Source organism: Tiliqua scincoides, chromosome 6 (assembly GCF_035046505.1).
Source record: "Tiliqua scincoides isolate rTilSci1 chromosome 6, rTilSci1.hap2, whole genome shotgun sequence".
Taxonomy (NCBI): domain Eukaryota; kingdom Metazoa; phylum Chordata; class Lepidosauria; order Squamata; family Scincidae; genus Tiliqua; species Tiliqua scincoides.
In genome coordinates, this window is record NC_089826.1 from 24602857 (window position 1) to 24626130 (window position 23274).

General features: G+C 43.2%; 1 protein-coding gene across 1 annotated transcript in view; it reads left to right on the forward strand.

Annotated features, from left to right (window-relative positions):
- The first annotated feature begins 404 nt into the window (after positions 1-404).
- Positions 405-23274, forward strand: part of EGF (epidermal growth factor) — a 60822-nt gene continuing 37952 nt past the window's right edge. The window contains exons 1-9 of the mRNA XM_066632341.1: positions 405-522; positions 6821-6952; positions 8342-8541; positions 10599-10780; positions 12588-12815; positions 13890-14092; positions 18922-19047; positions 20324-20446; positions 22742-22864. Coding sequence (XP_066488438.1) covers positions 405-522; positions 6821-6952; positions 8342-8541; positions 10599-10780; positions 12588-12815; positions 13890-14092; positions 18922-19047; positions 20324-20446; positions 22742-22864 — 1435 coding nt within the window. The remainder of the gene's footprint in view (positions 523-6820; positions 6953-8341; positions 8542-10598; positions 10781-12587; positions 12816-13889; positions 14093-18921; positions 19048-20323; positions 20447-22741; positions 22865-23274) is intronic.

Sequence of the window (23274 nt, forward strand, 5' to 3'; positions counted from 1 at the left end):
GAATTTTTTTTGTTAAGCATTTGTTCTACTAGTTTGTGTACAGCATAGGAATTTTGCAGTAGTACTCGTGATAGCTGGTTTTAAGCCATGTTAAATTTGTAACACGAAGGTCAGGCATTTCATACTTGGCTTCTAAAAAAAAGGAAAGTGAAAAGAAGTGCGTCCATGAATTCCGAAGAGATCACCCTGGAATTTCTTCAAGGGGCAGAGCTGGGGATAGGGCACACCTCGTCACTTTAGTGCCAAGTAAAGCGTGAACACAGACTCAAGCTGGGAGGAGATGTCCCTCTGTTGGCTGTTGCAGATGCACCTTTGGAGATTACATGTGCTTGTTTTGTCCTGAAGATGGTTGAAGTCAAGCAAGCCATTCTCTTCTATTGACACTGAAAAATCCCTTCAAGACCATGTTTCTCTTATTCACAGCTCTCTTGGTTGTGGGTTTTAAAATCAGTCTCTCAGCTCCTCAGCACTGGAGCTGTCCCAGGGGATACAGGATGAGAAATGAAAATTCTTCTTGTATAGGTGAGTGCTTACAAACCAAAAAAAAACCCAGCAACTTCAGATTCATTATGAGGTTTAGCAATACTGGACTTTAAAAAAGTGCATTTTGGGTTTTAGAATTGTGTTTATGTGACTTGAGTATGGATAGCGTGCATGACTTGCTAGAAGTTTGGTGTATACATTTTTAGGAAGTAAAAATGCATTCCTAAATGTGTATTCTTGATATGATTCCAGTGGAATAATAACAGGTGCTTCAAGACTTCTGCCAAAAAAAAAGAAAAGAAAAGAAAAAAAGAAGAAAAAAAACTGGTAAATAGAAAAAAAATGCATGAGAAATATCTGGATAGGAAGTTTGATAAAACTTCTATTGCATTTAATAGAAAGCAGGTTCATATGTTATCTCATATAATTAAAAATGATCAATTATATTACATTATTTTAGTACTACTGTTACACAGTGTATACCAGTACAGTGGTAGCAATCTTTGTGATATTATTCAAGCACTCAAAAGTGTAAACCTATATCCATTTTATACCACTTTAATTGGCATTGCTTGCCCCAAAGAATGCTGGGAACTGTTCCAGAACCCCTAGTGGATTAAAATATCTGTGGATTAAAAAAAACAGTGAAAGATTTAAAGCCCCACTGCTCCTAATGGAATAAGGTTCTGCCTTGACATCTGCAGGGGTTTGATTTTGGGACTCTCTGCTGATACCATAAAATGTGTTAAATAAAAGCAGCTTAAAAAAAAAAGTGCATCCCTTTACAATTGTGATTTAAAACAACTTTTCTTACTGTTCTAAAGAAGCAGTCAGTAATTAGAACCCCTGCTTTTGCCTGGCTTAGCTGAAGAATGGAATGATCGCTTGCATGACTGTCTCTCTACAACAGTAAGAAAAGCAGATTTTTAAAACTGTGCTTTTAAAGGGATGCCTTTTTTTCCTCTTCTCCAGGGATCAGCACATTCCTTCTCATTTGCAATGGTCATGCATGTTGAATCAAATCTGTGTATAAAAAATCTGTGTATAACAAGGTTGGACCTGTAGTGTGAGGCCAACCAGTTTCCTGCTTTATCTTTAAAGATGTCTCATGTAGCTCTGTTTCACACAGCCCTTGACTTTCCAGTAATCTATCCCCCACCACATTATAGGAGGTATTACTGTGCATTTGAAATATTCTGATCACTCAGAAAGTACTATAGCAACCCAATGGGACTTCTGAGTCAATGACCATAGGAAAGGGTTAACAATGGACATACATATCCCAAAAGTGAATATGCTGGGATAGCCTCACCAGGGATGGGAAAACCTAGCGCAGCTTGACCCGAGTTGAGTTGCCAAGTCACTGCCCCCTATGACTCGACTGGAAACAAGTCCTAACGGGGGCACTTTCCGAGTCACTGAGTCACCCTTTAGTGACTCTCAAGTTGAGTCGCCCCTCCCTTTAAAAAGCCCGCTGAAAAAATAGGGCTGCTGCTGGTGTGTGTGTGTGTGTGTGTGTGTGTGTGAGAACTCTCTTTACTCTCTCCCCTGCCATCCTCACCCATCTGTAAACAGGGCAGAAGGGGTAGGAGGGATGGCGAGAGAGCAGGACAGAAGTGGCAAGAGGGAGGAAGATCACAAGCAGCAGCTACGAGGCTTATCAGGACGACCTGATCCTTGGCAGCCCTGCTCAGAAGTAGTCCCACTGTAGCCGGTCATTCAATGAACCTGCTGAATTCATACCATGAATTTCACTGGGATGTCTAGGAATTGCCTCCCTCAACCCCAGCCTTCTCCCCTCATTTGTTTGGGGAAAAAACTTCCTTCTCCCTCCTTGGGCTTCTGCAGCCCAATCGTAAGGCAAAATGCCTTTGAGTCCTCCTTCTGTCCTCCATCAGCCAAAGAAATATCAAATGCCCATCCTGTGTCCAATGATCATCGGTTCCTTCCTTCCTATCAGAGAAGGGCGAAAGAGCGTACTCCTGGCTCCCCCCTCCTTTAAGGCAAAAGGAAAACATTAATCCTTCCCTGCCTTTTGGCTGGAACTTCCCTGCTGCTTGTCTGGTCTGAATGATGGCCCCACAAACCCAAATAACATCTTGTTATACCACCACTATATTTATTTTACACTTGATATCCTTTGAGCCCGTTCTTGGTACCAATAGCATGGGCCAGACTTGGCTAAGCTTGCCCAAAGCCAGACAGATATCCACAAAGATTTTCACCTTGAGGTGAATGCAGTAATTCACTTTGCATTGGGAATAGTAGCTGAGAACACAAAAGTCGTGTAGTACATTCTGAACTAAGAGGTTTATTTTACCTACCTGTCTATGGAAATTTTTATCTGGGTCCTTTCTCTGTCCTTCATAAAGATGTATTGATAATATGATTGAAAATAAGAAGTGATAGGCTACCATTAGCACTCTCTTATAATTCAGATTAATTTTGTTACAGCTTCTAATGACTGAAACCCCAACCTTGAGCTCATACCGCTGGTGCTCCACCAGTGGTGAGTGTCGCAAACATGCTGTAAAGCATGTTCGCAGCCCTCAGTGCCGGTCAAACTCTGAGCTCAGTGCCGGTGGATCACTGTTGCTCCTCAGCTTGGTGGTTGCATGGACTCCTGGGCGGTGGAGGGGTGAGTGGAGGTGTGGGGTGGGGGAGGCGTAGGGAGGGTGGGGAGGGGGTGGGGAGGAGAAGTGCAGGGGGAAGGGAGTGGGGTGGTGCTCTGCTCCACCAGATCCTGAGCCTCTGTGTCAGGTCTGCCACCTGACACGGAGGCTCTTGATTCTACAGTGACCCAAGAGTTGCTGTAGAATTGAGTAGCACTATTACAGGTCTACTTGCCTTACCCAGGGGAAGTGGGTGAATGTCCCCTTCCCCTGAGGAGCTGCCAGCCAGCTGCTCAGTTGCTCTTAGGATGCCGCAGCAGCCATTTTCTGCACTGTGGCAGCCCCGCACTCTGGGCAGCTCAGGATTGGGCTGTGAATTTATTTATCCCCATCACAACTAGAAGGCTGTAGAGAGGGTCAGATGTCTGTGGGAAGAGGAAGGCAGAAGAAAATAAATGAAGACAGACTTTCACTCACTTCAGAACATACTGATTTGCTTCCCTCCTCCCAGCCCTGCATGCTAATGCTTCACCTTAGTAATCAGGCCATTTTTTGGGACTCTCACTCAATGAGGTTGCTTGTGTATAAGGGCATGGAGGAACTGCCAGCCAGCATTGCAATGACATGATTCATCGTTTTTACTCATTCTCAAGACGGTCTCTGCTGAGATGGCATAAAGAGGCCTTTCAGCCCTGAGCAAAACCTCATTCTTTCATTCAGTACTGCCTGTCAGGGCATTGTGAGCAGCCTTTGTGTTCCCTAAGAGGATTTATTTAACATGGAGAAAGTTTTCATTACAAGGAAATTGTTGCCAGGATATACAGAGCAGCTGCAGCAAGATGGAAGCTGGTTCACATTGGGAGTAAAAGACAGGCAGGTGATGACTCAGACTTGGTTGTGTGTGATGTGCAAACTTGCCTTTGGAATAATCTTAGCTGTTAAAAGTGTTTTCAGTGTAACTTTGAAAAGAGATTAAAAACCTTATTCCACTGTTGATTAAAACTGGTGACCTTAGGATGGCCAGATCAAATGTTCAAAAATAAAGTCTACGGTGGAGTCTGGGAACTTTTGAACCTATAGAATTACATGGAGCTGTGCTGTTCTCAGAGCTGGCTTTGTTAATGTATAGGATGGGGAGTCTACATAGTAGTTGCATAGTAGTGGGTACCATCCATCCAACTTCTGGGCAGAATAGCCCAGGCTGTCAGGGTGAGGGAAGAAGACAAGCTGAGGCAATAGGGAGGGAATCACCTGATGTCTGTGACACTGAGTGATGAATTGTGTGAATGAATGGGCCCTCACCAACACAACACCATTATGGTTTCTCTAAGGCAAAACTATTACAGCTTCTCTAAGTCTCATTGCCCAAGACACTCATTGAGAGAGATCAATAGGTAAGGCGGGAACAAGACGGAGCAGGTGGAATTGGTGTTATTTTTTTTCATAAGGAATTACAGAACTACTTCATGTGCAAAAAGTCCAGCTGATGTCTGTAGAAGCTGGGGAGGAGCTCTAGCTCAGGGCAGAACATATGCTTTGCCTGAACAAGACCCTGGGTTCAATCTCTGGCATTTTCATTCAAAAGGATCGGGTGATGGGAAAAGCCCTGCCTGAGACTCTTAGAGAGCTGCCTGCTACCATCAGTATAGATGATGTTGGTCTAGCTCAGGGGTGCCCAAACCCTGGCCCTGGGGCCACTTGTGGCCTGTGAGGACTCCCAATCTGGCGCTCAAGGAGCTCCCAGTTTCCAACGAGCCTCTGGCCCTCTGGAGGCTTGCTGGAGCCCGCACTGGCATGATACAACTGCTCTCAGCGTGATGGCCAACTGTTTGACCTCTCGCATGAGCTGTGGTGTGAGGGCTCCCTCCACTGCTTGCTGTTTCACATCTGTGATGCAGCAGTGGCAGCAAAGGAAAGGATGGCCTTTCTTTGTGCAAGGTCTTTTATAGGCCATGAGCTATTGCAAGACCTTCATTCATTCATATAAGTTCCATCTCTAATATATTCATTTACATAAATTTATTCAAATTTGAAATGTAAATTAATTTTTTCCCCAGCCCCTGACACAGTTTCAGAGAGATGATGTGGCCTTCCTGCCAAAAAGTTTGGACACCCTTGGTCTAGATGGTCCCATGGTCTCATTTTGTATAAGGCATTTTCATATGGGTGTAAAGCTTTTATTTATTTCACTGTTTGGAATATTTGTTTTGAAGTTCCAAAACGTCCTTTGTTGAATTAAAAATATGCTGGATAAAGTTTGAAATGTGGATGCACTGGCATTCAAACACATTTCAAAAGGAATTGTCAGATAAATTTTTAAATCAGAGACTGTGGAGCTGCAAATGTAAAGCAAAGGACTTAGAATGCCTTCTTTCACTTAATGAAAGCAACTGGCCAAATCTATCTCTGCTTGTGCAGTTTTGGAATTGATGAACGTTGCTGGGGATAAATGACATCTGCATCAGATGTATCCATCAGGGATAATAAGAGGGACCATGCACGTCTGTTGCTGGATTTGCATCCACGTCATACATATCTCCCTTGCTAGACCAGAGCAAATGAATAAACTCAGGGAAGTATATCGATAATGGATATAATTGATTTTTTCACATTTTTATACCACCCTTCCTCTAAGGAGCTTAGAGTGGTATACATCAGCGGCTTAGCTAGAGGGGGTGCCAAGTACCAAGTTTTGCAGGGAGCCTTACTGCAGTGTACAAGTGTACACCTCCATTTTGCACCCACCGCCCAGAATGACTCCGAAGGGGGGGAGGGGCCACTTGCACGTCCCTGCAAAACTTGGTGCTTTGCACCCTCTCCAGCTACGCCACTGTTGTACTTGGTTCCTCCCCTCCTTTTGTCTTCACCATAGCCCTGAGAGGTGGATGAGGCGGAGAAATAGTAACTGATCCAAAGTCACCCAGGAAGTTTCGTGGTTGAGCAGGGCTTGCATTTGGACAGGGACCTGAACATAACATCAAGCTGATTCTTGCCGCTAGCTTTCCATGCCAGAAGCTATGCTCGGTCAAATCTAAACTGATTGATTGATTGATACCTTTATTGGCATAAGACAATTTCCAGGAAATAGAAGCAATGGACAACATAGAATGCACACAACAAAAAAGAAGCATGAGCAAGATTAAAAAACATCAAACAAGGCAAAGGCACAAAAATCACTTACAATTCAAGACCAACATGCAGGGAGCAAAATTAGAAAAATTTACGCCTGGTCAACACAGAATACAAATATCTCGCTACAGTAAGTGAGCAGGACTCATTTCTCCCATCCAACAAATAACAAACAGTATCAGTATCAGTTCTGTGAGAATTTTGCAGAAATTGGGATAAAAATGGGTAATGTAGATCAATAGAGTGGGGGCAGTAAAGAAGCATATGAGTCAAGGTTTCAACTGTGATTAAATATGATTTCTAAGAAAGGGTTCCCCTATTACAAATTCTCTCACCAATGACAGCAAGGGGACTGGAATCAATATATAGTCAATTACACTGTTACCTTGTCTAGAAATAAAAGTGAAGTCTCCTTGATCACCCACTTCTTTTAGGCTGTTGAGCCAAATCAGACCCCAGCGCAAGCTGACTACTTTATTACAGGAATTCAGATAGGAAAACTGAAGTTAAGATGCTCATTTCAATGCTTTCAAAGGAGATATGTCTGGACTGAGGGCTTACTATTACGTTCCCACCTATAAATAATTTCTCTACAGATATTGATGAATGTCTGGAAGGGGGACTTCACATCTGTGGTCAAAATTGTGTCAATACTCCAGGATCCTATATCTGCACCTGTATGCCAGGCTATATTTTGGGCAATGACAATTGGTCTTGTCACATAAGCGGTAAGTCTTGTTTCTTCAATTTGTCTGATAGTTCTTTATCATTGTATTTAGCATTTCAATTCCATCTTCTGTTTTCAGTGTTACAATATAATGCATCAGTAATGAGGGGATTTTCTAATGGCTGATTAGGTAATATGGTTGGCATCCTTCAGTCTCGGAAGACTATGGTATCACGCTCTGAATAGTGGTTCCGGAACAGTGTCCTCTCCAGTGCGCAAAACCAGGGTAAGGTAGATATGGAGGACAGACTGTTACCCATGCAGCAAATCCCCCCCTCCATGTTGCTGAAATGGTCCAATGGAAAGGCAGAAGCCAATACGGTTGGTTCCAGCAGCGTCGCAAGAGTTGCCAGAACGTGACTGTGTTCAGCCATGAATTGCCTCGGGGACTCCGGCTCCAGATTTTGCCTCGAGGTTGACTCCTGAAGCCTTTTCCATAACTGGATGTAGCCACAAGGCAGTGGAGGTTTGGGATTGGAGTTTTCCTTCTCTTAGATGAGCTGCCTTCCCAGGATAACGAGTCCCATCTACCCGGTGGCTGTTTAGTCGCATCTTACGACAAGTACAGCCAAACTGAGGGCCTATTCTTATCCCCCAGCCCCCAGGTAGGTAATGAGTCACCCACAATTTATGTAAGAACGTAAGAACAGCCCAGCTGGATCAGGCCATAGGTCCATCTAGTCCAGCCTCCTGTATCTCACAGTGGCCCACCAAATGCCCCAGGGAGCACACAAGACAAGAGACCTGCATCCTGTTGCCCTCCCTTGCACCTGGCATTTCTAAAATGTGTAAATGCCTGCCTGGGAGGATTTTTTTTTTAATGAGACAGTACTGTGGCTTTTAATGACTTGTTGAAATAGCTTTCATGGTTTTATGGTTTGGAAAGAAAGCAAGCGAACATGCATAAAATGAGCAATTTGTTACTTAACAGACAGTTTCATAGTTCATTTTGAATTTGCCTTTGGCTGCAGCCAATGTAACTTGACCATTGGACAGAGTGGATAGCCTTCAGAAACCATTGTGAAAAAAGAATTTCTAATCTGGATTCATAGAACTGTATGAAACAAGAAACAAAGGGAGAGATGTTTGGTTGGAAAAAAATTAGCCGGTTGCCATGTGTAACTCAGCAACTTGCTGGTCTGAATGGGTAATTGCAGTTAGAAGTCACATTTGTAGATGTGTGCAACCTCTTCATGATTATTCAGCAGTGTAGAAAAGGCACACTATACATGCTCAGAAGCACTGTATTATTCCTTCACATGACACAAGATCTGTGTGTGGGTTCTGGTTTTAAGTGTTGGTGAAATCCATTTCAGATAAAGCCTTGAATGTTGAAGATTATTTTCATAAATATCAGAAGTGATATTATTCATTCTTTTTTTTTTCCTAGATCCTACACCATTGCTAGTTTTCAGTCAAGGAAATGCAATCTTTAAAATGGATGTAGAAGGAACCAATCATGAACAACTGGTGACTGATGCTGGCTTCTCAGCATTAATAGATTTCCATTATGAAGAACAACTTGTTTATTGGGTGGACACTGAGAAAGGTCTTCTCCAACGCGTGCATCTGAATGGCTCAAATCGAGAGGTAATGGAATATTCTCTATGGTAGAGGACATGCACAATGCTAGATAAAGCTCTCTCTCTCTCTCTCTCTCTCTCTCTCTCTCTCTCTCTCTCTCTCTCTCCCCCCCCCCCACTTTTTACTCTCAGAAAATTTTACATAAATGTATTTTGTGCATCCTTAACTATGATATTCTTGTCCATGTTGAAAAATGCTTCTGGTTATTACTGTTCAGCTTGAAAATGCGGACCAAGTCAAATCACCTTGGCAAAGTGTGTTAATTATGTTTGAATTGGCTAACAATATAACAGAGAAAAACTTCATGTAGAATGGCTGGAGGACAGTTCAGTAAGTACCATGTAGCCCTAAGCATTGAAATCAAAAGGGCTTACTTCCAAGAAAACATGCTCAGGCTGGTTAATGATTTGGTTACAAGACCTATGTTGGTATAGCATTAGTGAGAAAGGCAGCGCCGACAGATGATGTTAGACTTTTGGTCTCAAAAGTTTGTTTGAAAAAGAATATTATTGCTGCTGATCTACAAATAGCATCATCTTATTTTATTAGCCTAGTTCTTCCCAGCAGCATTATTTGCTGCTAGACTTTGGGTTTGGCTTGCTGGAATGGTGCCTGATGTTTGGGGCTGTAGGAAGTTTGGTGGCTGCTTGGTGACTGCAGACACCCTCCACAGATTATGCTGATATCTGGTGAAGATGATGCAACCAAAGTTGCAACTCTGCCATACAAGTTTTATTTGTATGGCAAAATCTCTCTTTCATAGCTGAAAATGAACAATAGAGCCGCAATGTTTATGCTTGAAGAAATAAGCAATTTGTGTCTTTTTTTGCACGACAACATGAAATATAATTTCTTAGTTAGCTCTTCAGACATTTTGCATATCATAATGCTGAAGTTAATGGCACATGGATCTCATGATGAACTTCTCTGAATATACCTGATCAACTAGATATGGTAATATAGGTCATGCCTTGTTATCCTCTAGGGTTCTGTTTCAGAACCACTAGTGGATTTAAAAAATCAGTGGATAAAAAGACATTGGAAAAATAGATTTAAAGTCCCACTTCCAGGTTTCTTGCCCCTCTATAGCTCCAAATAAGATTGTGCCTCAACATTCACAGGATCTTGATTCGGGAACTCCCTGCTGATACCATAAAATGTGTTAAATAAAAGCAATTTTTAAAAAAATTAAAAATTGTGTCCTTTTACAATTGTGGTTTTAAAACAGCTTTTCGTTACTGTTGTAGAGAGGCAGTTCGCAATTAGAAATGCAAAGGACCCCTTGTTTTTGCCTGGCTCGGCTGAAAAATGGAATGATCACTTGCATGTCTGTCTCTCTACAACAGTAAGAAAAGCAGTTTTTTTAAAATGTGATTATGAGAGATGCATTTTCCCCTTCTCCAGGGATCAGCACATTCCTTCTCATTTGCAGTGGCCATTCACGTTGAGTCAAATCTGTGTATAAAAAAATCCATGTATAACAAGGTTGGACTTATAATTCAGCATTGCACTTGGAGACTTGCTACTTATGCCTGTCATAGTCTCTTTCCTTCTTGTTTCATTGTGTTAAATCTGGGGTCTCCAAACGTTTTGGCCAGAGGGCTGCATCAAATATCTGGTGCGCTGTTGAGGCCGGGAAAAAATTTAAATATAAAATTTAAATAAATAAATTAGAGATGGAACTTAGATGAGTGAGTGAATAAATGAATGAATGGGCTCATTCATTCAACCTCCCTGGCCCTCAGAACACCCTCCAGACACAATCAGAGCACAGTTCTGATCATGTTCAGATGAGTTCAGTTGAGGCTTGGACAAGAGGTTGGCTGTGGGCCAGAAAGAGGCTTGCTGCGGGCTGCATCTGATTCCCGGGCCAGGGTTTGGAGACCCCTGTGTTAAGCAGTAAGTGCTTAAAGATGTAGCTTGTATAGATAATCTCAGGAGCACTCCATCATGAGCCATTTGACTTGTAATCTGGGCCATGAGTTTCATGGTACTCAAAGGATTGATTCAGGTAGCAATGTTCTGTTTTTTTAAGATGATTTCCTCTTCGTTATTTGTTACAGACATTGTGCTATATAGAAAAAGATCTTTCTGGATTTGCAATAGATTGGATACATCAAGACATTTATTTAGCTCATTACCAGAAAGCTACCATTGAGGCAATCAACTTGGATGGAAATAATTCTCGAATACTTTTAAAAGATTATCACCATCCCACAAGTATTGTGGTTGATCCAGGGAAAAGGTAACTCAGATTGGCTTTATGACTTTCAGCAACACAGTGCTGGAGTAGACAGAATGTCCACCATGCCATCTGTTGGGGGAAAAGGTTGTTCTATGTTGCTTGAATAACATTATAATATTGATGTTCATCGGTTTTAGTGGTTTACATTTTTACATCAGACTTTGGCATTAAGAATGTACAAGCCATTTCCAGTACTTGTAAAGACACTTAAAAGTCTGGGAGAAGATTGTTTGTATTTTGAATACGGGTGCCTGTGAATTGAATATAGGTGCCTGAGAAGATTGTTCATATTTTGAATATGAGTGCCTGTGAATTGGTTGAGCTGAGGTGGGGGTGGGGTGCTATGTGGTTCAAATCACTTTCTAAAGTTTCCCATCAACCAGCAGATAGATGGCAATGTGTTTTTGGAAACTGGGCATTTTTAAAGGAGACCAGTGGATATAAAGCATAGGTATTTCAAGGAAATGATTATCTTATACAAGGTGGGTATCCTTTATCCAATTGCAATCCTGGCCCCTGTGCCGCCTGGGGCAAGGACCACGAAATGCGACCCCCATCCCACCCCCACTGGGTGCATCTAGAGGCCTTCTGAGGGCCGGTGAGGCCGCCTGCAACCTCTCCACCCCTCAGAACACCTTCTGCGGCATCCAGAGGGCCTTCTGAAGTCTCTGGGAGGCCAAAAAGGTCACTTCTGGTGACCTTTTGAAGGGCCTTCTGGAGGCCAGGCATAAGTCCATAAGCCCATGACTTCTCCAACCCTCAAAAGCCTGGAAAGGCCAGTTTTTGAAAAAAGCCGGGGGAGGGTCATGGCTGCGCACCCCAGGGTATTTGCCCCCCTGTCCCCCCGAATATCAGTGTCCTTATCTGGAATTCTGAAATTCAAAGTATTCCGAAAACCATAACTTTTTTGAGTGCCAACTTGACACCATAAATGGAAAATTCCACACCTAACCTCATGTGACAGGTTGCACAAAATTATTAAAAATATTGTATAAAACTATCTTTATGCTTTGTGTAGGGCAGTGCAGTCCTAGCTTGTGCTGGAACCAGCAGGCTAGTGGGCATGGGCTGTATCCAGCACAAGTTTTGAGCTGGCTGCGTCATGGCCCGAGGCAAGGAGAAAAAGGTCCTCTTATTCTGGGTAAAACTGCAACAACCGCAATGTGGCTACTTGGATCTGCGCCACCTAAAGAGGTGGCGCAAATCTGAGCAGCCAAGAGCTGCCCCGGGCTGCCTGGGAATGGGGCTAGGATCCAGCAGAAGTGCCAGATCCTGGCCCTGCCTCCTCCTCCCCGCCTGCCCGTGCAAACTTACAGGGCTTTGGCACAGCAGAGGCTGAATGAAGCCTCTGCAGGCCTGTGCACATCCTTGCGCCAGCCCAGCTATCTTCGGAGGGCACAAATGTTTGCAACCCCACCTGGGCCATGCAAGGGACTTATGCTGGCTCAATGAGTGCTTAGGATTGCACTCTAAATTGTATATGAAAATAAATGAATTTCATGTTTAGACTTGAGCCCCGTCCCTTAGATTTCTCATGAGGTATATGCAAGTATTCTAAAGTACAGAAATATAACCAAAACGCTTCTGGTCCTAAGCAGATAAGGGATCAAGGATGCCCAAACTGTAATATACAGGTATTGTTGGCATCCACCACCCAGACAATATTTCAGGTTGTGTGATCAAAAGGAAGATCACTGAATAAAGAGATACTTAAGGATTTGTAACCTTTTGATTGCTCCTGATTACTTATGATGGTTCATGCAGTGATTTTAGCAAACTCCATTATTGTCATTGTTGTTACCTGCAGGTTTTTGTTTTGGTCTTCTGATGGAGCTGTTGACAGCATTTATAGAGCAGCTCTGAATGGAACAGAAGCGTCGAGAGTTTTAAGGAGCACTGGGAACATCAGAACGGTCTCACTTGATTTTATTGATGCGAAACTTTTCTGGATTGAGTATGATGATGATGACATTTCACATATTGGAACCTGTGATTATGGTGGTGGGTCTGTCCATTTACACAAACACACTGTACGGTATGTAATGGATGCAAAATGGAAAACTTTAAAGAAAATCATCCCAATCCAGCTAGCAGTGTTGACAGCATTGGCACTTGGTTGCTTGGGGTCCAAAGCAGAGGGGCCCCCAGAGGTACATAGGCTGCCGCCACTGGAACTGGTATTGGAAGTTTGCAGGTTTGCTTGGCCAGGTGGTCCCTCTGATGGGTGTGAGCCAATACCTGACCTGGCCAACCTCTGATGCTGCCTCTGAGTGTTGCTCACATGAATCCCAGTTAGAAATGAGCATGTATTTATTTGTTTTATTAGAAAAGTATTTATTTGTTTTTACATTTTTATCCCACTCTTGTTCAGGATGTCCACATCTTTCTTTTATCCCAGTCAGAGAGCTGATAAAGAATAGTGGTTGACAGTGTATATCCATGCATGCCTACTCAAAAGTAAGCCACATTTAGTTCAGTGGGACGTACTCATAGGTGAGTGTGTATAGGATTGCAGCCTAAGAGCTTAACTGCCAAACTAACAAATCCCCCCCACTGATACAGCCGTGCCAGTGGAGCATGTGCTGTAAATTATGGGGTGGGGGGGGTTGGTCTGGTGGCCTCCTTGAGGTAAGGCAACTTCTGTTGCCTTCCTCTGGGACAATCCTGTGCTGCCCATACTGGTCTGGATCTTAGCCAATGCTTTCAGTGTGATTCAGCTCACACTGGATCGGCTCAGCTAAACCTTCTCACATCCTCCTCCCTGCTTTCCTGTACCTGAGGTGGGGCATGGGGAGAATGACTATGTAAGCAACACCCACCCCAAATATTGCAGAGCTGGCAATCATGGGAAGGATCCCTCCTCATGATTAGTGATTATAGCTACAGACAAAAGCTGATAATGGGAAGGATGTCGGTAGGGCTTTGTGTGCATCATTCGTGTCCATGAGGCTTGCTGGCATGCTTGTCCCATCCTACAGCACATGTGAGAGGCAGTGTGCAAGGAAGGCTTAACTGTCTCTTGATTGTGGCCTACGGGCTAATCCGTTCAGGTGCCTTGTGTTTTATGAACAGCAAATGGACTCAACTATTTTATTTTATTTCTTCATAGAAACCAACTCTATGACATGTTTCTCTTTGCCAACCACATGTACTATTCGGACTCAACAACTGGCACTATTTGGAAAGCCAATAAATACACAGGAAAAGACATAGTTGCAATAAACCTGCGACCATTGTTTCCCCCACCTGCCGAAATACTGGTGGTGCATCCAATAAAACCACTTGGCCTGAGGATGGTTTTGAAAGCATTTGGTAAGCTTCCATGTAATCATATTGTCAAATCTTTAAGGGTGTTTGAATACAATAGAACTTATTTCTATTCAGGTTTACATAATTTTTTTCCCTTTGGGGGAGAGGAGCACAATCTTCCCCCTTTTCCAGCCAGGCTGATGGAAAGCAAGTGGCAAGCTGTGTGGTTCTCCTCTGTTCATGCCTCAACGTTGGCAGGCGAAAGCTCCTGCCTTTGGACTGCTCCTTTCTGCTAGCAGTCTGGCTGTTTTGCATGTCCAGCTGTTTGCCTCTGTCAGTATTGAGAGAGACAAAGATTTTTTTCCACCATTTGTACCTTAGTGCTCTCTCGCATATGTAGGTCTGCCCTGTTTCCTGTCCCATTTTGGCATCCACATGCAGGATACCCACATTGCAAAGAGAGGGAGGGAACGAACGAACTGCTTAGATGCATGTGAAGCAGTTGACCAACACTCCTTGGAGACCATGGCTCTCTGCCCCTTTAGTTGGGCATAATAGGTGATGATTGTAACCTTAATGGCTGGACTTTGCAAGTGGAATGCTGCTCATCATTCATATGCGCTCAGAGCTAGAAAGACAAGTGTAGGCTATTGCTGTGGCGTCAACCCACTGCAGAGACTGATGCAATCTGTTGACTTGAGCTTAGAAGGCATTGCGTAATTTCACCTCAGCCAGTCGGGCATTCCAGTGTGTGTGTGTGTGTGCAGAGCTGTCGGGGTTGGGCAGCCAGGATTCCAATCTGGGTCACAATTGCCACAAATAAAATGCCAGGGATTTTTGATAAGTAAATGGTACATACAAGGTGAGGTACATAAAATGTTAAGGTATACCTTTTTATCCTTATACATGTAGTTCTTTGCCTTTCCTCATTACTTTTTGGCATAAACAATTGAGGTGACACTTCCCTTTTTTCTTCATAAATTGTTAGCTTTTTAAACGTGCTGTTCCCTGTGCCCAGAACTTTCCCTTTAGAGCTGGAAAGATGGGAGCACGGAAATCTGGGGTTCATATAATGTGAGCCCCCCTCTTTCCCCCCAAATGGATTCTTATAAAACACTGAGGGGGTGGAAAGAAGCTTACATTGGTCAATCCAGATGAACTCTTGGGACTTGGCAAGTGCGTTGTTTAGCTTATCCAGCCCAAGAACCTGGATTGAGGAAAGGCTAATTAGCCTAAAGTACAAATGAGATTTATACGGGGTCTTACAACGAGGGAAACCTAAAATGAAATCATGTAAGCTTTAATTAGATGCCCTGCAGAGGCTAAGTCAATGTGTGCTGGTGTTAAAAATGTACAATCTAACATTGTTTTTAAAAAAGGAAGTGGTAACTGAAGTGATTACCATGCACAAGGCAGGAACTGTTACTGTTTGTAGAGGTCAAATTGAAGTTATTAGCTGCAAGCTCTTTTCTGTCCACTAGATTAGTGCTCTGTTTGCAATGGGTCATGCTAGGATGCCTCCCACTGTTTTACCTGCCCTCCCCTCTGCCACTATCTTATCTTTGCCCGGGATATTGCATGGTATGCAGGGCATTAAATTGACCTCAGAGGCCAATGCGGTGTGATTTTGCAATGTCAAGGCATTCCTACTGCAGCTTTGTGATGTAACTGTTGCAATCACTGATAGGGCAACGTCTAAAACTGAATCTACTCCCATGTACCACAGAAACTCAAATACTAGTGTATCAAAACTGATACTGAAATTGTCTAAAGCAGTGCTTCTCAAACTGTGGGTCGGGACCCACTAGGTGGGTTGCGAGCCAACTTTAGGTTCACATTCATTTCACTATTTTATTTTTAATATATTAGACTGGTATGTGACTGCATTTGGGGAAATGTTACAGACCTGTACTTTCAAAAAGCTACTACTCGTATGTATATTCTTTTAACAATGATAATAAATGGGACTTACTCCTGGGTAAGTGTGGGTAGGATCACAGCTTAGGATTGTTAAAATTTTTCCTTCTTGATGATGGCACTTGTGATCATGACATCACTTCTGGTGGGTCCTGACAGATTCTCATTCTAAAAAGTGGGTCCCGGTGCTAAATGTGCAAGAACCACCGGTCTAAAGTATTTGTGTAGACCAGGGGCCTCCAAACTGTGGCCTGGATTTGGTGTCACAAAAAGCTGTCCGGGCACAATATTTTCCATTCCAAACTGCTTGTCTTTGTCCCAGATCATCCCACAACCTTACGCCAAGCAGCTGCTTCTGATACCTGTCACTCAGACACCTCTGTACCCCAATTTCCCAGGGGCAGTGGCTGCCAGTGCAAAGCTGTGGGACTAATGAGTTCGAAGACAAATGGTTGTGGCATAAGAACATAAGAACAGCTCCACTGGATCAGGCCATAGGCCCATCTAGTCCAGCTTCCTGTATCTCACAGCGGCCCACCAAATGCCCCAGGGAGCACACCAGATAACAAGAGACCTCATCCTGGTGCCCTCCCTTGCATCTGGCATTCTGACATAACCCATTTCTAAAATCAGGAGGTTGCGCATACACATCATGGCTTGTACCCCGTAATGGATTTTTCCTCCAGAAACTTATCCAATCCCCTTTTAAAGGCGTCTAGGGTAGACACCAGCACCACATCCTGTGGCAAGGAGTTCCACAGACCGACCACACGCTGAGTAAAGAAATATTTTCTTTTGTCTGTCCTAACCCACCCAACACTCAATTTTAGTGGATGTCCTCTGGTTCTGGTATTATGTGAGAGTGTAAAGAGCATCTCCCTATCCACTCTGTCCATCCCCTGCATAATTTTGCATGTCTCAGTCATGGAATGGAATGGCATGGAATGGAAAGCTGCACCTGGACAGCTTTTTCAGCAGGCAGCAGCTTGGAGACCACGGGTGTAGACCATGGGTTAAAATCCAGAAGTATACATGCATACTTATCTGTGTGTGTATACATAGCTGCATATTACATAATATAGTTGTGTGTGCACACACACATACATACAGCTATATCCAAAGAAAGTTAGTGAGGACTAAGAGCAGTGCTGGGAAAACCCAGCAGGGCTAGACTTGAGTCGAGTCACAGAGTCACTGTCCCAGCAACCTGACTCAAAAAAAAGTCCTAATGGGAGCACTTTCTGATTCTCTGAGTCACCCTTTAATAAATAATAATAATACTAGTATTTACATACCGCCTTTCTGGTCATCGGATTACTCCTCTGACTTTATTCAAGGCGGTTCACATAGGCAGGCTATCTCTAAACCCCTGAGGGAATTTTTACAATCACATTCTATCTTTCAAGAACCGCACAATGTTTCAGATCGCTCTTTCACAGTCTGGTATTACTTCTGGCCTCCAGTTGCCTCCCAGGCTGGCTGACAAGCAGTTCCTTCATCTCTCACATGAAGGGCAGCCAAGATGCTTCTTCGCTCACACCAAAGAGCAGGTGGAATAACTCAGCTCGGCTTGTCAGCTGCTTCAAGGCCTTGCCATTCACGGAGCTGCTGGTGACCTCAAACTGGCGACCTTCAAATGTTATCTTCGGGTTAACAGAGGCTCTACACTTTAGACCAGACCTCCTGCCTTTAGTGACTCTAATGGACTCAAGTTGAGCCCCCCCCCTTTAAAAAGCAGAAAAAATGGGGCTGCTGCCAGGTTCTGTGTGTGTCTCTCTTTACTCACTCTCCTGCTGTCCCTGCCCATCTGTAAACAGGGCGAGAGGAATGGCGAGAGAGCGGGGACAGAAGTGGCAAGGAGGAGGAGGGTCAGGTGCAGCAGCTGCGAGGCTTACCAGGATGACCTGATCCTTGACAGTCCTACTCAGAAGTAGTCCCACTTTAGCTGGTCATTCAATGAGGGTTACTCCCCCAAGTAACAACAGAGCCAAGTAGCCATAAGGTTGGAAAGCAGAATTGGGCAAAAGAGTTTTCTCCCACCTCCCTGGGCTTCTGTAGCCAATTGTAAGGCAAGAACCCCCCTGGGCTCCTCTTCCTGCTCTCCCTCAGCCAATAAAAATATGTGAATGCCCATAGTTTGTCCAATGATCATCCGTTCCTTTCTTCCTATCAGAGATGGGGAAAAAGAGCTCACTCCCGTCTCCCCCTCTCCCACCCTATTCATTAACCCTTCCCTGCCTCCCGGCTGGAAATCCCTGCTGCTTGCTGATGGAATTCTGGCCCCACAAAGTTTTCCATGCCACGGAAACAGTAAGCAAGCACCTCCAGATGCAGGCAGACTCAAGTCAGCACGCATGGGGACAAGTGCTGAGTCAGGGGGCTCCTGACGAAAGTGTTTTTTAGAGTGTGCCATGCACACGACTCACGAGTCGCAAAGTCACCGGAAAAAGCACATTTTCACAACTAGAATCTGAGTCACCTTACTCGAGTTCCCAATACTAAGACCATGTCTACTATCTACTCAAAGGTAAGTCCCATTATAATCAATGAGGCTTACTCCCAGGTAAGTGTGGATAGGATTGCAGCCTAAGTCCCATTGAAATTAATTTGACTTTAGTTAGTCACAACTAACTATTGATTTTAATGGTGCTTATTTATGACAAACTTCTTTTGTGTGTGTATACATATATATGTTGAAAGCCCCAGTCAGGCTCAGGAAGTCCCAAACAGGCCAAGAAATCATCTCCGGCTCTTCCTGTGGTCTCTGGCTGTTCCTCTGAGAATGCTGGGTTTGAGGGAGGGCTTCAAGGGACAATTCTGTGGTGCCCTGGCTGCTTTCAGCAGTGCTCCAGTGAGTCATGGCACACAGTTTGAGGATGACTGCATGTAGACTGTTGGAAGGAAGTGGCTTCAAAATGTATGATCACAGTACATACTCAGTTGCTTTTTTATCCTGGTATAATCCTATTTTCTAGAAGAGAGACGCTGTACTTCAGACAGAGAAGGCTGCAAGACAAGCCTCTGTGAACAAGACTTGAAGACTAGTCGATGCAAATGTAGGAGTGGATTTACACTGAGCAAAAATAGGCAATATTGTGAAGGTAACAGTGCAGGAGAATTGGCTATAACTGAATAATGTGGGAAAGCATGCATTCTTGTTAACTCAAATATGGTCTTTAAGCAAACCGTAATAAAAAAGGCACCAAGGTATAAACAATACTGTTCCTATGCCATATATATCCAGTTGGCATGTTTTAGGAACAGAAATACAGAAATGTTACAGGAAAAGGCAGCTGTGGTTAAAGTTACCTTTCTGTCTTGTTCAGAGGGGAGCACTGAAGGAGGGAGTATGTAAGACCCCCCAAACTGGTCTGCAATTAAAATTGGGCATAGAATTCAAGTGAGTGGCACTTTTACATGATGAGATCTCTCCTCTTGGCCTGGAATAGCATGGTGATCTGTAAGCAGAGGTTTATCACACATTTCAACACAGATTGAAATGGCAAAATGCCACAGATTTGTGACAAAATGATCATCTGTAACCAAATCATTCACTTCTGTGGATACCTTTCAAAATTCTAGCCTGCATAAGACCCTTTTGAAACTGTGGTCTTGACAGAGAAGCACTGAGCCGCATACAAAACATCTGTGAGCTCTTTTTCAACAGAATCCAGTTTTGAACTGTGTTTTGTATAAACTGAGTTTAGTTCTTACTGTTAGGCACTGAAACTAGCTTAGCGTATTAACTAGCCAGGAAAGTCTTTTCTCCTGAATTCCCAAGGTGGTGATCTATATGTTGGCAATATGCAAATTATTTCAAGAAATTTAATGGTCCAACTAAAGTTGAGGCACTTTTAAGTTCTTCTCTGGGTTCTGTGGGAGAGCTTTGTACGGGCTTATTTTGCTTGTTTGTTACATTGCAGAAAGTTTCTTCTGCAGCTAGTACAAGGAGGCCCCATATCAGTGGATCCCATATCCGCGGTTTCAATTATTCATGGGTGTGGGCTGTCCTGGCTCTCATAAATGCCTTTTAAAGGTGTAAATGCATCACTTGCAGTTTTGCCAAAAAACACAACCAGAAATAATTTTTCCCCCTAAATGGCCATTCTGAGCCCTGCAGAGGTGGTAGGTAGTTGTGCACTGTGGGGCTCAGAAAAACCTCCAGAGGTTGCAGGACACCAGGGGGGCATCCTTGGTATCCACAGTTTCATGTATCCATGAATGGAATGGAGCACCCATGGATACCAGGGCAAACCTATATTGGTGACTTATCTTGCTCAAAACATCCTAAGAGAGCATAACACAATTAACTGTTGTAACTAACCATTTCTAGTGGTTTTGTAAGGTTATACATGCCACCATTGTTTCTTTCATCAGATATCAATGAATGCGCATTATGGAACCATGGCTGCACTTTGGGCTGCATCAATGTACCAGGATCCTATTATTGCACATGTCCGGGAAGTTTTGTTCTACTGCCTGATGGAAAAACTTGCCATGGTAAGTAGCAGGGAACAAACTACTGAGTATTTCTGCTTTTCCAATTCCTATATACGTTAGTGGAAGTTCTTGGAAATGTTTTGAGACATCAGTTGTCAGCCCATTAATATTTTATACTTTGTGCATCGTACCTTAGGCTTCTGTAGTATCACTGAAACTGATGGCGCTTATTTCTGTGCAAATGTGATTAAAGGTGAACTGTTAGACATCATCATCATCATCGCTGTTGTTGTGTAATAATAATAATAAAAAACAATATTTATATACCACTTTTCAACGAAAAGTTCACAAAGCGGTTTACAGAGAAAATCAAATAACTAATGGCTCCCTGTCCCAAAAGGGCTCCTAATCTAAAAAAGATGCAAAAGAACACCAGCAGACAGCCACTAGAAATGACACTGCTGGGGTGAGAAGGGCCAGTTACTCTCCCCCTGCTAAAAAGAGGAGCACCCACTTGAAAAAATGCCTCTTACCCAGTTAGAAAGGGTAACTGGGGCTGAGTTATTAAAGGCTGAACCATGTCATATATTATTGTAAAAGACAGACCCCATAATTCCACTGACAGCTGACTCTAATTTCCCTGTTTGAAGGGCATTGGCATGTCTGAAAACACACAATGAACACCCATTTGCAATCCTTGACCTGTTGTAGGGTGAACTTTTGCCTCGATAAGAGACTGTCAAGGGCCGGAAGCACTGTATGTCCAAACAATGAAAGTATGTGTGCCAAATTAACTGGGTATGAGCCACAGAACTATCCTAGAGTCATTTCACTTGCTTCCTCTGTTTTATCCATGCTCCCATGTGGTCTATGAAAAAAAGCTGACTGTGTTCAAACGACTTAAGAATATAAGAAGAGCCTTGCTGAATGAGGCCAAAGCCCATCTAGTCCAACTTCCTGTATTTCAGAGTGGCCCACCAGATGCCCCAAGATAATAAGATACTTGGAACCTGTTGCCACTCCTTTCCATTTGGCATTCAGATACAGGCTACCTCTAAAACCCAGAGGTTGCATATAATCATCATGGCTTGTAACCCGTGATGGACTTTTCCTCCGCAGATCTGGCCATTCCCTATTTAACTTCTACCCGAATTTTTGTCAGTTTTTTCCTGTTTCTCTTATATTATCAAACGTTTCTCATTTCTTAAACGTAAGAACCCATTGCCGACACTGGGATATGCATCTAGCAAATGAAGTTATGGGAGAACGTATGTGTTCATCTGAGACTTAGATCATGCCGAAATTATGATGTGCATAATTATGATTATGATATGCATCTCCTTATCCTAAACATTGAGGGTGCAAACTTGAATTCTTTACAGGACAATTAAGCAATCAGAACTGTTGTCTTGGATGAGGAATATTTACTGATTTTTGTTGTGTACTGATGAAGCTGATGCCTAAAACAGATTCCAGGAAACAGCTGTGGGCAACCCTGATTTGTTCCACTCTTAGTCCAGCTCAGCAGACGTTTCCATATGGTGCTCTGGGTACAAAGAAAACAAGTAGCAGGCTAGCATGCAAAACAGAAGGAGGATATCTGAGGCTGTTCTCCTTTCTGACTGCTAAAAAGAAATCGGTATTGTTTATATCACATTGGTCCAATTGGACCAACAAGAATGCAAAATAGGAGAGGTAAATTTTTACCTGCTTCAAGTGAATGAGCTGTCTGTGTATGGCAGGCATCTGCTAGAAGCAGGGCCTTAGTATGGGTGGGTGATAGCGCAGTTTCTATGGAATCCTCTCCCTGTGGACGCTAACAAGCTTCTACACAATATGCAGTAGAGCAGTGATTCTCACGCTTTTAGCACCAGGACCCACTTTTTAGAATGAGAATCTGTCAGGACCCACTGGAAGTGATGTCATGACCAGAAGTGACATAATCAAGCAGGGAAATTTTAACAATCCTAGGCTGCAATCCTACCCACACTTGTCCAGGAGTAAGTTCCATTTACTATCATGTTAAAAGCATATACAGAGTAGCCTATTCAAAGTACAGGTCTGTAACATTTCCCCAAATGCAGTCACATACCATGGTAGCATCCAGTTTAATAAATCAAAAATAAAATATTGAAATGAATGTGAACCCACCTGAAATTGGCTCGCGACCGACCTAATGGGTCCCAACCACAGTTTGAGAAACACTGCAGTAGAAGTTGCCTGCACTAAGCAGGAGGTTGTCTAGATGGACTAGACATCCAAGCACCATTCCAACTTTGACATTCTGTGCTATCATTTCTGTAGTCCAATTACATTTTCCTTAATTCCTTTCTATTTATTTTAAATTTACTGTAGAACTAATTTCCTGTACAAACAATCACATTCACTGCAGCCATGGCTGTGTTCAGACACCTGAAGGGCCAATTTGCTTTTGTCCTGAAGGATCAATTCTCCAAGCAGATAGAAAAACATGCACAGGTAACTAAATAAATGTTGAATGTTTGACTCTCAAAATGTTGTTACTGGAATTAGTGTTACAATTTTTAAAAAGTGGGTGAAGTAGTAGTATTATAATTGTAGTACAGTACATAGCATTTCTATAGTGTTCAACCCATTTCACATTACCTCATAAATCCTTATAACAGCCCTATGTCAGTATTGTGGTACATTTCCCACTTACCCAAGTACTGCCGCCTGGATTTGGATTCCATGAGGCTTAGGGTTTAACGGCCGACGTTATTTTGCATTCTAGCCTAGTGAAGCAAGAACCACACACCACATTAAGGGGAATTTCCTGCCAATAACACAGGCCTACAAAATTGAGGGTCAGAAAAGTTTTTCCCAAACTTTATGGTGGTTTGATATGAATTTGGAGTGCTGATTCAAAA